The 13,039-nt window shown below is 43.2% G+C and overlaps 1 protein-coding gene across 1 annotated transcript in view; it reads right to left on the minus strand.

The window, feature by feature from the left end:
• LOC135221351 (uncharacterized) overlaps nt 1–13,039 on the minus strand; it is a 219,911-nt gene that overhangs the window by 35,174 nt on the left and 171,698 nt on the right. The window contains 1 exon segment of the mRNA XM_064259153.1: nt 12,431–12,590. Coding sequence (XP_064115223.1) covers nt 12,431–12,590 — 160 coding nt within the window.

The raw sequence follows: 13,039 nt of genomic DNA on the forward strand, positions 1-13,039 counted from the left end.
AATTCTGGAGGGTATCCACTACCAAGTTCCCCCAGACACCCCTTGGACCCAACACCAGTTTTCAAGGCAAAGAGTAAGGTAAGAAGGAATGCTTCCTATGCTTCCTCTCCCAGAGCATGCCAGCCACTCCAAATGGACCTAAGGTACTGCAATCATTAAAAATAGTTTCTTCATGTAAACAATGTGTTGCAAAGACTGACTTACATTTCCAGTATGTGGACTGGAGAATGGAAGTCAACGAAAGGTTATACCTAAAGGCCAAAGATGTAGTCATTGTCCTAATCCCATGACAGGTAGCACCGCTACCTCTATCTGGGAATGTGTCTCACGAATGAAAACTCTAAGAAAGAACAACAGAGCGTTCTTAGAGAGAGGATGAGAGGGGTCCTTAACAGAACACCACAAGCATTGGAAGCATCTCTAATGTCTTCAGTCCTGCGAATGTAGAATTTCAGAGCTCTCGCTGGACAAAGAGACCTTTCTTCATCTGCTCCTACTATGTTAGACAATTTCTTAATAGTAAAAGACTGAGGCCAAGGTTTCGTAGGATTCTTGTTCTTCGCAAGAAAACCTAAAGTATACAAAACTAAGGCTTCCCCATTCGACAACCCAACCCTTTTATTAAGGGCTTGAATTTTGCTCACCCTTCTGGCTGAAGCTACGAGGAAAAGGGTTGAATTCTTAAGGGAAGCAGAAGCCATGGGTTCAAAATGGGACCAGACAGCCATTTTAGGACCACGTCCAAATTCCAAGAGACCTGCTGAGTTTCCTTACATTTGCAGGCATCAAGACTTAATTAGGTCTGACAAGTCTTGATTTGATGACAAGTCTAAGCCTCTGTGCCTGAATACAGAGCCTAGCATAGCTCTACACCCTTTAATCAAGAACGAAGACAAACCTCTTGACGTCCTTGGATACAGAAGAAAATCAGTGATCTCTGTCATAGATGTTCGAGAAGAAGAGACTTAATTTTTTTCTAAACCAAGAGTGGAAAATAGACCACCTGTTCTGGTAGATGTTAGAGGATGACTCGACACCACTTCGAAAACACCTCTGCAGTCGCTCTCGAAAAGCTTTTTGCTCTGAGGAGTCAGACAACAGTGAACCCTGTCAGAGCCAGCTAGATAATCTTTGGTGGAACCTCATTATGTGTGGTTGTCCGAGCAGTTTTTGTCTTTGGGGGCGTAATTTGGGAAAATCTGCTAACAGATTTATCAGGTCCGGAAACCATTCCCTGAGGGGACAAAATGAAGCAATTAGACCCATTCAAACATTTTTGTGTGACTGGAGCTTCTGTAAGACTTCCCTTATCATTCCTAGGGGTGGAAAGGCATTGAGTTCCTTGTTTGACCAATCCAGGAGCATGGCATACACTTCCCATGCAGCTGGATCCGGATCTGGAGAACAATAAAGTGGAAGCCAATGATTTTTGGCATTAGCAAACAAGTCTATCATAAGTCATAGGTCATCCCCACAACCTCCAAAGCTCTAGGCAGACTGCTGGATCCAGAGTTCATTCCGTAGGAATTCTTGCCTTGCACAAACCTTGTCACCGTCCTCGTGTGATTCGTGTTGGCCCAAAGAAGAATGTCTCTCACTGATTATATATTGTATAATTGTTATTGGTATTTTATGCATCGTTGAAATATGGTGGGTGTCCTATATATGGACAGAATATGGTTGATTCTAGAAGGTGTCTGTTGATGTATTTAAGTTGTATTGTGATGTCATAGGCTGTGATGTCATAGACAAGATGGCGGCGGCGTCGGTGGGATGTAAACAATAACACGGGTTAGTTGGAGGCACGTGCTTGTGGTGCTTGGTTGGTAGGGGAGAGCGCTCTGTCTGGTAGGAGTTTTTGGGTCGTAAGTCTTGTTGTGTTGTTGATCTAAGGTGATTTCTGGAGTATACTGGAGTTGGAGAACGTGTACAGGTGGGTAGATTATTTATTTGTGTAGAAAAAAGGGGTTAGGCTAGGCTAAAATTCAAACTCACTACCTCGCAAAGAGAGGAGAGGGTTCCTCCTTGTTTGGAAATGTATGAGAGGGCTGTTGTGTTGTCCAAGTTTACTGCCACTACCCTACCTCAGACCTTAGTACAAATGCTTGTAAACCCATGCTTATAGTTGTCAACTCCTTGAGGTTGATATGCCAAGACTTTTATCCCATGTTCCATGTCCCTGATACCTCCCTGCTCCCTAGCAGTGCTCCCCTGCCTATGTCGGACATGTCTGCATGCAAACTGAGCTCTGGGTTCAGTGGGGATAGGGACTTCCCTTCCAGTAGCCTTTCTTCTGATCTCCAGAAGAGCAGATGTTCTCTGATTTCTTGTGAAATTGGGAACACGAAGTCGTCAGAGTATTTTTTTCTGTTCCACTTAGACTGAAGATAAAACTGTAGGATCCTCATGTGGAGTCTCCCCAGCAAACTGTTCACTGGAGGACAAAGTTCTAAGAAGACTCATTCGATCCCTGGCAGAACACTTGGGAGAGAGAGGAATTTGTCCACTGTGCGAAGGCATGACTACTCTCTTTGGGAAGGGAAAAGCCTGAAAACGAATAAAGACCAGGGTCATTCCCAAATAAACTACCCGTTGAGTCAGGACTAGTTGGGACTTTGGAAGACTGATCAAAGGACCGAGCTCTCAAGCTAACATAATTTTCTTCTGCAGGTCTCCCAAGCAGCTTAACTCCGTCGGAGAGCGTAGGAGCCAGCCGTCCAAATAAAGGACAATGTTGACCCCATCAGATGGAGCAAACTCACTAGAGAAGTAAGTGTGCAAGTGAAAATTCGTGGCGCCATTGTCAATCACGAGCAAAGGGCCTGAAACTGAAAAACTTGATCTTTGAAGACAAATCTCAGGTACTTCCTTGAGTCCAGATGTATGGGGACATGGAAGTATGCATCTTGCATGTCTTACAGACCATCCAGTCCTCTTTGTGGATGGCAGCAAGAATCAACCGATTTGTCTCCATTTTGAACTTTGTCTTCAATATGAAGACATTCAGTGTACTTAAATCTAGCACTTGCCTCCATCCACCTGACAACTCCCGGCACCAAAACAGCCAATTGTAAAAACCCTTGGACTCTAGGTCCTCCACTCTCTCGATAGCTTCATTTATTCAGAAGAAAGGCAGAGACCTCTTCAGCCAGAGCAGAATACTTCTCTCAGCCAAGCAAGTATGTCATCAAGGCAATGGGTTGCTTGAGTAAGGGTGGATAGGCAACAAAAGGAACAGAATATCCTACCCTGAAGACCTCTACTACCCATTGTTCTGCTCCTCTTCTGTGCCACTCTCGCCAGAAAAGTTGGAGTCTGGCACCTACTGCTGCATGGGTGCAAGTCAACTTTCGACTTCAAACATGGCTTTCCTAGCTGAAGTAGAAAGCACTAATCAAGGGAGCTGAGAGGATTCAGAAAGCAAGAGCAGCTGACTTGAAAAAGTTAGGGTAGCTTTTCAGGAAAAATCACAGAAGTGCCCCACAAGCCATCGTGGGTTTAGAATCCTTTACAGCAATTTCTTCCTCCTCAGCAGAAGACACAAGAGAGAAATGAGAATCGATCATGTCAACAGAAGGAGCAGTCAAAATATGAGGATCCATAGGCGGAACTGGCACTGCACGGAGCTCGGGTGCAGGAGAGAGCACTGGTGCTAATGGGCGCTGAGCTCGGGTGCAGGAGAGAGCACTGGTGCCAATGGGCACTCAAGCAGAAATGGGAGCTCTGGCACTACTGGGCGCTCCTGCACCACTGGAAGCTCATGCGCCATCAAGGGATCCGGAGTCACTATACACTTGGAAACAAAAGCGTGGCTAACAGAAACTGCACAGACGGGAGCCATTACAAGCCAAAATACGCCCTGGCAACACTGGGCGCTCAGAGGCTATAGCACTAATTGGAACTGGGCACTGCAAAACACCTACACTCCACTAATTGGAACTGGGCACTTCAAAACACATGCACTCCACTAGTAATTGGAACTGGGCACTCCAAAACACCTGCACTCTCTTATACACTAGATTGCTCGGGTGTGCGAGACTTAACAGAAATAAGACCAGGTACAGCTTGAAGATCCAAAGACGACGATACTGGCGCAGATGGGCACATTGAACTCACATGCTTACATCCCACTGCAGGTCGGGAAAAGTCTCCTTCCGGACTTTTACCAGAAGAATCTTTTTTAGAAAACATCACTGGGCTCTCCCACAAACTACTAGAAGGTTTTAACCTTCCTGAGGGGTATAAGGAATGTCCACTGCAGACCTTTTCAATGGCCTGGAATTATCACTAAAGTGCCATTGGCACAGTTTCTCAGGACTCGACACATCCGAGCTTGAAGAAAGACCCTGACCTCCCTTGGGCTTCTGGTATGACTTCTCCCACGATGCTGGGGAGTGTGTCAGGGACCTTCACCTAGGAGAATCAGATGGACGGACAGCCAGCTCCTCCACTAACACTTCACTTTTTTCTCTAACAAGAAGAATGTGCACTGACTCCCCTAACTGAGCCATGGAGTTAGCCAAAAGCTCAAACTTACGTTCGAACTTCGCTTCAAGACTGGCAATGGCACTGGGCTCAGAAGCATGGGAGCTGGGAATAGGATTAGGTGGTATAGAGGAGAGACTGGTTTTGGAGGACAAAACAGAAATAACAGGAACTCCAGATGAAGATTTAGGAGACTCCTGGCTAGCTAATGACCTATCATACCTAGCAGTAGCCTTATGCTTCCTATCTCTAATTTTGAAAGGTTAGAAGACAAAACCCTCCACTGTCTTTCATCCCACCTACACATTCATTATAAGTCAATTCTGGAGGGCAAACTTGACCCTACATCTAGTATAAGTGGTATGGGAATTGTACCTTGCGGAAGTTAACCATGTAATAAACGACATTCGACATTACTAAGTCAGACATAGCCAGATGAAAAAATAAAAGTCTAAAAACCTTAAATTGGTCCAAAGTACTGTTAATAAAGCCTGACTAACTAACAAATGTTGAATGGTTATGAAAAAAGATTCAGAATATGTACTTAAAAAAAAAAGGTACCGCAAAGAATCGGTAATCAACGAAATCCAAATTTCAGTAACTGCTGCTCACAACCTTCATTGGAAGCTGGCAGAAATAAATTTGAGCATTTTGCTGCATTGTTTCCTTCTACCTTGATAGTGGGTAGGGTTTACCTACCTACACCAAAACAAAAATAATCGCTACTACGATTTTAAAATTTAGCTGCCGGTATTAGAAATTCTTAGCTATGTAATTACTTGGTAAGTGTCATGGTAATCACTTTATAGCAAAGAATTATAAGTTAAAGGAAAGGAAAATGCATCTTCTTCGAGAAGTTCTGCAGCAAGGAGGCATTAGTGCACGTGTTGGAGGCGCCTGTTCTCACGATTGTTCTAGAAACGCCAGGCGTGTTGTGGAATGCAACACATGCCGTCACGTCGTCAGAAAACGCCGCGAATGATGATGTAACTATTCGCCTAGATCCTTCCAAAACGTTCCTGTCGTCTCGGGAGTCTGTGACGTTTGCTGGTAGGCCCCGCCCCCAGATCGCTGTATATATACGATTTACGAAGTAGGAGACAGCAGATCATCAGTGAGAGACCAGCAGAGAGCAGAGAGATCAGTGAGAGATCATCAGAGAGAGATAAGAGAAGAAGGAACAGATGAAGGATAAGAGGGAGAAGGCGCACAAGAGTTTGATCGGATTCAAGTCAAGTCGTCCAGTCTGAGAGTCAACGACAGATTTTCCGACGTTGAGCAAGACTTCAGAGAAGAAACGTCCTACAAGTTGGTTTTGAGGAGTAACCTGCCCTTCGAGTATCAAGAATAGACACTGTTTTCTGCAATACGGAGTCAAGAAGATGAATGAAGTTCTACAGTTCTCCTTTGTGAAGCCGTCGCTTCAAGCATTGATTTTCGACAGCTGCAAAACTGGCCAGCAAGTATTTCATTACTGCACTGTTTCCCCAGTTCACATACTGTAAAATTTTATCTTTGTTATGTAAATAGAAACCATTCTGCATTTATCTTTGTTAGTAAGCTTGTAAATAAACTTTTGTTCTGTTTGTGTTTCTTTCTATATTCGTATCCCCAGTTTCAACTGTTGGAGTTGAATTCTTTTTGTTTATTATAATATCGAACCTGTAGCAGACCTCTAGGGGTCTGTGACAGTAAGTTACTTGCATAAAATTAAATTTTGATGAGGTGTCAGTACAAACAGCCAGGATTTGCGCCTGAAATACATTGGGAAGATTAGATTACATCTGAGGATGTTACTGAGAGATGTAGTGTCCAGTAGAAAACAAACGAAGCTGGTTTAGGTATGTGATAAGAATGTAAGCAAAAATGAGTGGATATGGAAGCAGTAAAAATAAATTCCATAAAATCATGGATAAAATCTTGGAATAAAATTAAAATCAGACAAAGAACACCACACTGAAGACCATGGAGAGAACTCATTTCATATCTAACCATGTAAAACTGATGTACAAGCAGTAGTGACAAGGAAAAATTTTGAAGGAGACTTGGTGAGCAACTAAGCAAATATATAGTAAATTTTTACGTACAAGTACCCATAATTACCTAATTTATTTTTGTAACGTTATTTCTTTTTATTTCATCAATTCAAACAAATTTTCTTCTACTTCTCACACACCCATTATAGTTGGTATTTTCTACGTGTCACGATATTTATATCTATCCTCAGTTTTAGCTTTCAAGAATTCAAAAATAACAAATTTTCTAAGACAATTTGTATTTTTCATAGCTACAAACCCTCGGTCTTAACAATAGGATAATTTCTAGCGCCTAGCTGGATCCGGTAAAAAAGTAGATGAAAGCAAGGAATCTTGTGGTATCTGGCAACGCATGCGTAGATTGGGTGAAGAGTGGTCAAACGCCGAACATCTACGCCAGTCTTTCTTTACCGCCTTGGGACGAGAGTTGGGGTTTTTCCTCTCTTGGCCTTTTTCCCGGTTTTTGCCCGTTTCGTTCCTTTAGTGTGTTTGTGTGTGTTTTTACCTAATATTATGGCTTCTTCTGCTCATTCTCGATGTCAGCGTTGGTGCCCCGGAATTCCTGGATTCCTGTGTTCTCGTTTCTTGGCTTCGTCAGCGATGGACCCTCACATCACTTGCAGTAGCTGTCGTTCCAATTTTTGTACGATTATGAATCCTTGTACGGAATGCCGGGCATGGCCTTTGGAGCAGTGGAGGAAGTTTTATGGTAAGATGGAACGTCGGAGAGTCTCCACTCTTCCTTCTTCGGAGGGCTTTACTCCTATTCCCGATGTTTCGTCTTCCGCAGTAGTCAACCCCCATAGTAGCGTTGCCCCTGCTTCTCCTTCCTTTTCTTCCATTGATTCGTCGATGGAAGTATCGGGAGGTCGCCAGGGTATTATAGGTAATGTAGCCCCCTCTTCCTCGGGAGTTTTTTCGGTTCCCGAGAAGGGTGAGGTTTTTTCATCATTCTCTTCTCTTCCAGAGTCGGAGGCGTCCAAAATGGCGATGATTTGGAAGACGCTTGGGCTAGGGGGTACCCCATCCTTGGGGGGTTGCTAGCGCATTTTGAGGAGGCTCGCACCCCCTTTCCCCAGTCCAGCCAGGCCACCCCCCCCCTCCCGGCCTCGTCTCCACAGGTGGGAGCAGTTGGCCATCTTGTATTGCTCCGCCGGTGTCTGCCGCCGTCTTGTCTCAGAGTGATGCTGCAGCGTCAGCCCCGGTGTTGTTGTCACAGGGCCCATCTTTGTGTATTCCTCCGCCAGTGGCGTCTCTTTCCCCCTCACTCAGAGGGGAGGTCGTGACATCACCACCGCTTGTGATGTCACTATCATCGATGATGTATCTTCCAGTCGCCTCCTCTGAGCCGCCTCTCTTAGCTGTGACGTCATCTCTGCTGCCCAGTTTGAAACATCTCCCTTCTTTGCCTTCGGAGCCTTCTCTGGCACATCAGTCCGAGCTCATATGCCAGGCGGTGCTTCAGAGGCTGGACTCTGTTTTAGATGTGAAGTTGGCTGCCTTATTGGTTGGGAGGACTGGTAGGAAACGCATTGCTTCGTCCCCGCCTTCCGAGAAGAGTGCGCATAAGAAGATGGTGCTGTCTCCCTCTCCCTCTTCCTCCCCTACGCCTCCTGGGCGTATTAGGCATTGGTAGGCTAAGAACCTTGCCCTTCCTTTGCCGCCGAGGGAGGAACAGCACGGACGTGTTCCCGAGAATGCTGTGGTTTCAGGCAGTGTTAGTGATGTTTTGTTCTGCAGGGGTTGCTTTGCCGCCGAATCTCGTGCGTGCAACCACCACCCCCCCGTCCTTGCACATCGCGAGCGTGTTGTAACCTCCCCCGTCCGTGCACGTGATGGTAGTGCTCCTTCTTCTCCCAGGCCTATTCGTCGCTGGAAAGATGCGAAGGCGCCTATCAAGAGGTCGAAGGTAGTGAGCACGGAGGTGGTGCAGCCGAAGTGTTTGCTTGCTTCCAAGCCTTCCACTATAAAGGATTCTCCACTATAAGGGATTCTCCGTCAATCTCGAGTGCTCGAGTTTCCCCCCCATCTCACATACGTACGGCCGCCACGCCCGTGTCTGTTCATGGTCGTCTGGAGTCACCTGTTGAGGTAAGTGATGTGCCTAATGTTAATGTGGGTCCGTCTCGGAGGCTGACGCTTGGACCCAGCCAAGATAGGCTAGTAGAGATTTCAGACTACTAACCCTTCTGTGAATTTTGGTGAAGAAAACGCGTTAGAGCCGCCTACACATCCTTCTCGTCGTCGGTCGTCGGTGCCAGAGCAGGAAGAAGGGAACACGCAGGAGTTTCTGTCTTCCTTTTTGGAGGTTGTTGATCTCATTCGTGGGTTCAACAATTTGGAAAGTAGGACTCAGGATTGGTCATCTTACACTCCTTCTTGCTTGGAAGCCTTGTGGGGGCTGCTCAGGACCCCAAATCATCTCTCCAGCTGCCGTTGTCAGGGCACGTTCAGTCGGTCTTGCAAAAGATTAACGCCTCTGTTTCTGACCGGGACGGTTCACTTCGCTCTAGAGGCTCTACCAAACTCCTACCCCCACCTCTCACAAGACATAGGAAGTACTATGCTACGAGTTCTGCATTTTTGTTGTCACGCCACCTTAACCCAGACGTCATTCGCCTGAAGCCGGGTTTGACTTTGGAACAGGTGAGGTCAGTGGCTTCGTCCTTATCTCCGCAAGACGCCTTAGCCTTGGAATCTACGGCGGCCTCCATTTTGCAGACAGTTTCTTGGCTGGACCTCTGGTGATTGCCAAGATAGCTTCTGACAGGTACCCTGATGGGTTGGTGAGTGCCGCCTCGCTTGCCAGTCTTTTGCAATCCGGGGGCAAGGCGTTTTCTTATTTGGCTCACCTCAGTGCCAATTTATGGGCTAATCTTCTTCTGGTTAGGAGGGACGTGGCTTTGTCTAGGATGGAGAGGTCACTCGACACGACACCGAGTCTTTGCTGGCCTTGAGGAACAGTGACCTGTTAGAATCACAATTTTTGTTTCCACGGACCGAACTTGACAATGCGATAGACCGACGTCGGGCTGACACCAAGGACCGTCTGGTGCACCAAGCCGTGTCTAAATCAGAGCCCCGCCCTCGGAGACATTTGGGGCCCCCTCCTCCCCCGGTCCAGCAGCAATCAAGGAGATCGTCCCCTGGTAGGCCATCGAGGACCTCGAGTTTGGCAGGGCCTTCCCGTTCGTCACAGCTCAAGTCTCAGGATCAATGCCCCTTTTACTCTCGTTCCTTTAAACCAAGAAGAGGCCCTAGGAACAGAGGTCAAGGGGGCTGTCGGTAGGTTGGGCGCCTCTCACTCTCCTGCGCCACGGGTGGGGGGTGCCTGGCTGGCCATTGGGCCAAGTGGCAGTGTTACGGGGCGGAGAAAAGAATTAACAGTAAATATCTCTATTATTCAATAAATCTTGTTATTAAATAGGTTACCCACACAATAGTTTTCATTTTCAACTGTCAAAAAATGAAAACTTAGATATCATTCAATGAAGCACAACTCTTATAACTGAAAGTGCTAAGGATTCTGATAAATTATATACTGTATACGGTGTACAGCATTTTTACTGCAATAAGAGGAGCATTCTCCTAAAATATTTGGAGAAAAATAATTTCTATTTATAAAACACATTTATGACATACTAATACAGACAATTTTACTTGCAGTTATCTTTTTATGGTTATATTTCCATATCTGGTTTTGTTGCCAATATCGCTATAAAAATTTTGGCATTAGCTTTTCCCATCATAAGTTAAATTTGAAATGAGTTATCTCCATTTTCTTCTGTCATCTACTCTTCCTGCCTGAACTTGTATGATATTTCTTTATCTACCTTATTTTTTGTAATTTCCTGGACATCTTACATGTTTTTGTCCTGCTACTTCCATAACTACTAGTTTTTAGACCAAGTGTTCTCAAACGCTTCTCATTACACATCAGAACCATCTCAATCTTTCAGATTTTAGTATGTTTTCCAGCCTCTGGATACAATATCTCTTCACTAAAAACTCATATGAATGAACCTCCCACAATACTCTAGTCATGCATCTAACTTTCTATAGCCAAAATTCCTCCATACCCCTGGCCAGTGCCTATGTTTCTGCTGCATAGTAGTACAGGCCTTCTTTGTCTTCTTTAACTACATACTCTGACCTGCTCTCTCTCAACTCCTGCTTCACAGTCGTGTTCCCAAGATATCAGAAATGCTCTACTTTTTCCAAAACCTACCCATCTGTTACATGGTTTTCAAACTTCCCTCTTCCACATTTGCCCTTGTAATATTTTTTGGCCAATGAAAGCCTCTACTTCCATAACATGCTGTAATCCTGAACACCGTGTACGTGACACCATCAATTACATTCAGTACACAGTTCACCCCCACACCAAATTTTCTTACTGTAATTTTACCTTTACTCCTTTTCCAGTCACAATAAATTTTCTGTACATCAATTTCAAGTAATCACCTCTTCATTATACTCTTCCACCTCTTCCTCTGATCCTTTAATACTAGGTTGTTCATATATAGCAGCTCCTAAAGACACTTTCTGCACTCCTTCATAGCTTCTTCTATTATTATAATATACGTATAGCAAAGTGCTCAGTGTCAATCCTTGATGGATACCAACATTTATCTCAAATTTTTCTGCCACCATTTTCACTCTAGTGATATGGTGAAGTAACATCAATGGCTTAATGAGACTTTCTGGGGACCTCTTGCCTCTAGAATACCAATTTGATTACTTGTTTCAGTATTTTGTCAAATGCATCTTCAAGATTCCAATTTTTGTTGCATAACCTCATCCTTGTTTCATGGTACTTCTCCTGTGGTTGATGCAATTCAAAGATTTCATCTGTTTCACTCTCTTTCCAGGTGTATCTAATCCAACAGAGGAATAAGTTCAGCTTAAGTCTTGTACATCACAAAACTATGTCAGGTACTTGAATCCTACAGAAAAAGATATGCTGGCAAACTGTATCCTTCTTCATGTACTAAATCAAAACATGTCCAAAGCCATTGCTGAGATTATCAACTAAAATTCAAGCCTGATAAGACTTAAAAAGAAATAAGTAAAGTAGGTAAAAAAAATCCACCCACTACAATGCAATAAGTGTTGGCAAAGAGGAATTATGAAAGTTCATTACAAATCAAAGGAAACATACACATTACCACATAAGGATAAAGAAAAGTTAATATACACAGGCTATCATACAAAAAAAAACTCTTGTTAAGAGCAAGAGTATAAACCAGAAATGCTGTTATTTACATGACAACTAATAAAAACTACTGTGTATCAGTTGTGAAGATTTGTTAAATTAGTTACTTGGATTAAATACCTGACAAAAGTGGCAACTGGTGTTTTAGAAACTCCTGATGGAAGATGCCAAAAAACCTGATATGCCTAACATTATAAGTATAAATTGTTACTGATAAGGAACTTGTAGCACTGATTTCATTAGCATGTGAAATAATACAATCCCTAATAACAGAGTAAAAAAATACACATATATATCAGTGCAAGTGAAAAAACAATGAATACATATTATAAAAAAAATACTGGACAGAAAATTACAACATTGATATTTCAGGAAACAGCTAATGACATGTGAGTGGCATTTCTTACTGTATGATAAGTGTAAGCATGAAAAACAGGACTATTTATACCTAATATATGCAACATACATTTCCATACATAAATGAGACTGGTAAAATCTGGCCTGAACATCGTAATATTTATTTACAATACAATGACAACTTCAGATTAAATTGCAAACTTTTTGTGAAGCTTCAGTGTCTATGATAATCCAGAAAGAAATAATATAAACTTGTTCTAGCAAGGCAATAAACTGAATGATTATCCCCTTTTGTAAATCTAAGACAAAAACTATATTGGTGCCAAATTTTACTTACCATTATCCATAACTTTCTTTGCTTCTGACCCTTTAAATATATCAACAAAATGATTCAAGGTAAAATTGCTAGACCATCTGCCTTCTGTACACAACTGCTTGCACAGCTTGAAGAATTACTCGAGTTTTTCCTTTGTCACATCTACCATAGAGAAAGAACCCTGAAAATTGAAAGATCAGAAATTACACAAAATTAAATGACCTACAAACTTTGCACTTCATTAATACGTACACCCTTATTAAGTTTCAGAAACTAATAAAATCACATATTTTAAATATAATTTCTATTTTTCATAGGCATCCAAAACTTGAGTACTATTTATCTAGAACAGGGGTTTTCAAAGTGGTCGATATTGACCCCCAGGGGTCAATAGTATCATCCAAGGGGTCTATGAATAGTCAGGGGGTCAAAAGGGGGTCGATGAATAACCAACGTGTCAGAGAATTAAGTTACATATACTCGTACATATAAAGCTCCAAACATATTTTCTTACAAGGTGTTACTTATTTTATCGTACTGAATGTCAAGTACTAAACTAAAACTACTCTAATTGATTCTGACATTTTTTTTTTAAATATTAAATGCTAGTCTAGGGGGTCGATAGAAAAT

This window comes from Macrobrachium nipponense, chromosome 2 (genome assembly GCF_015104395.2).
Source record: "Macrobrachium nipponense isolate FS-2020 chromosome 2, ASM1510439v2, whole genome shotgun sequence".
NCBI classification, from domain to species: Eukaryota; Metazoa; Arthropoda; class Malacostraca; order Decapoda; family Palaemonidae; genus Macrobrachium; species Macrobrachium nipponense.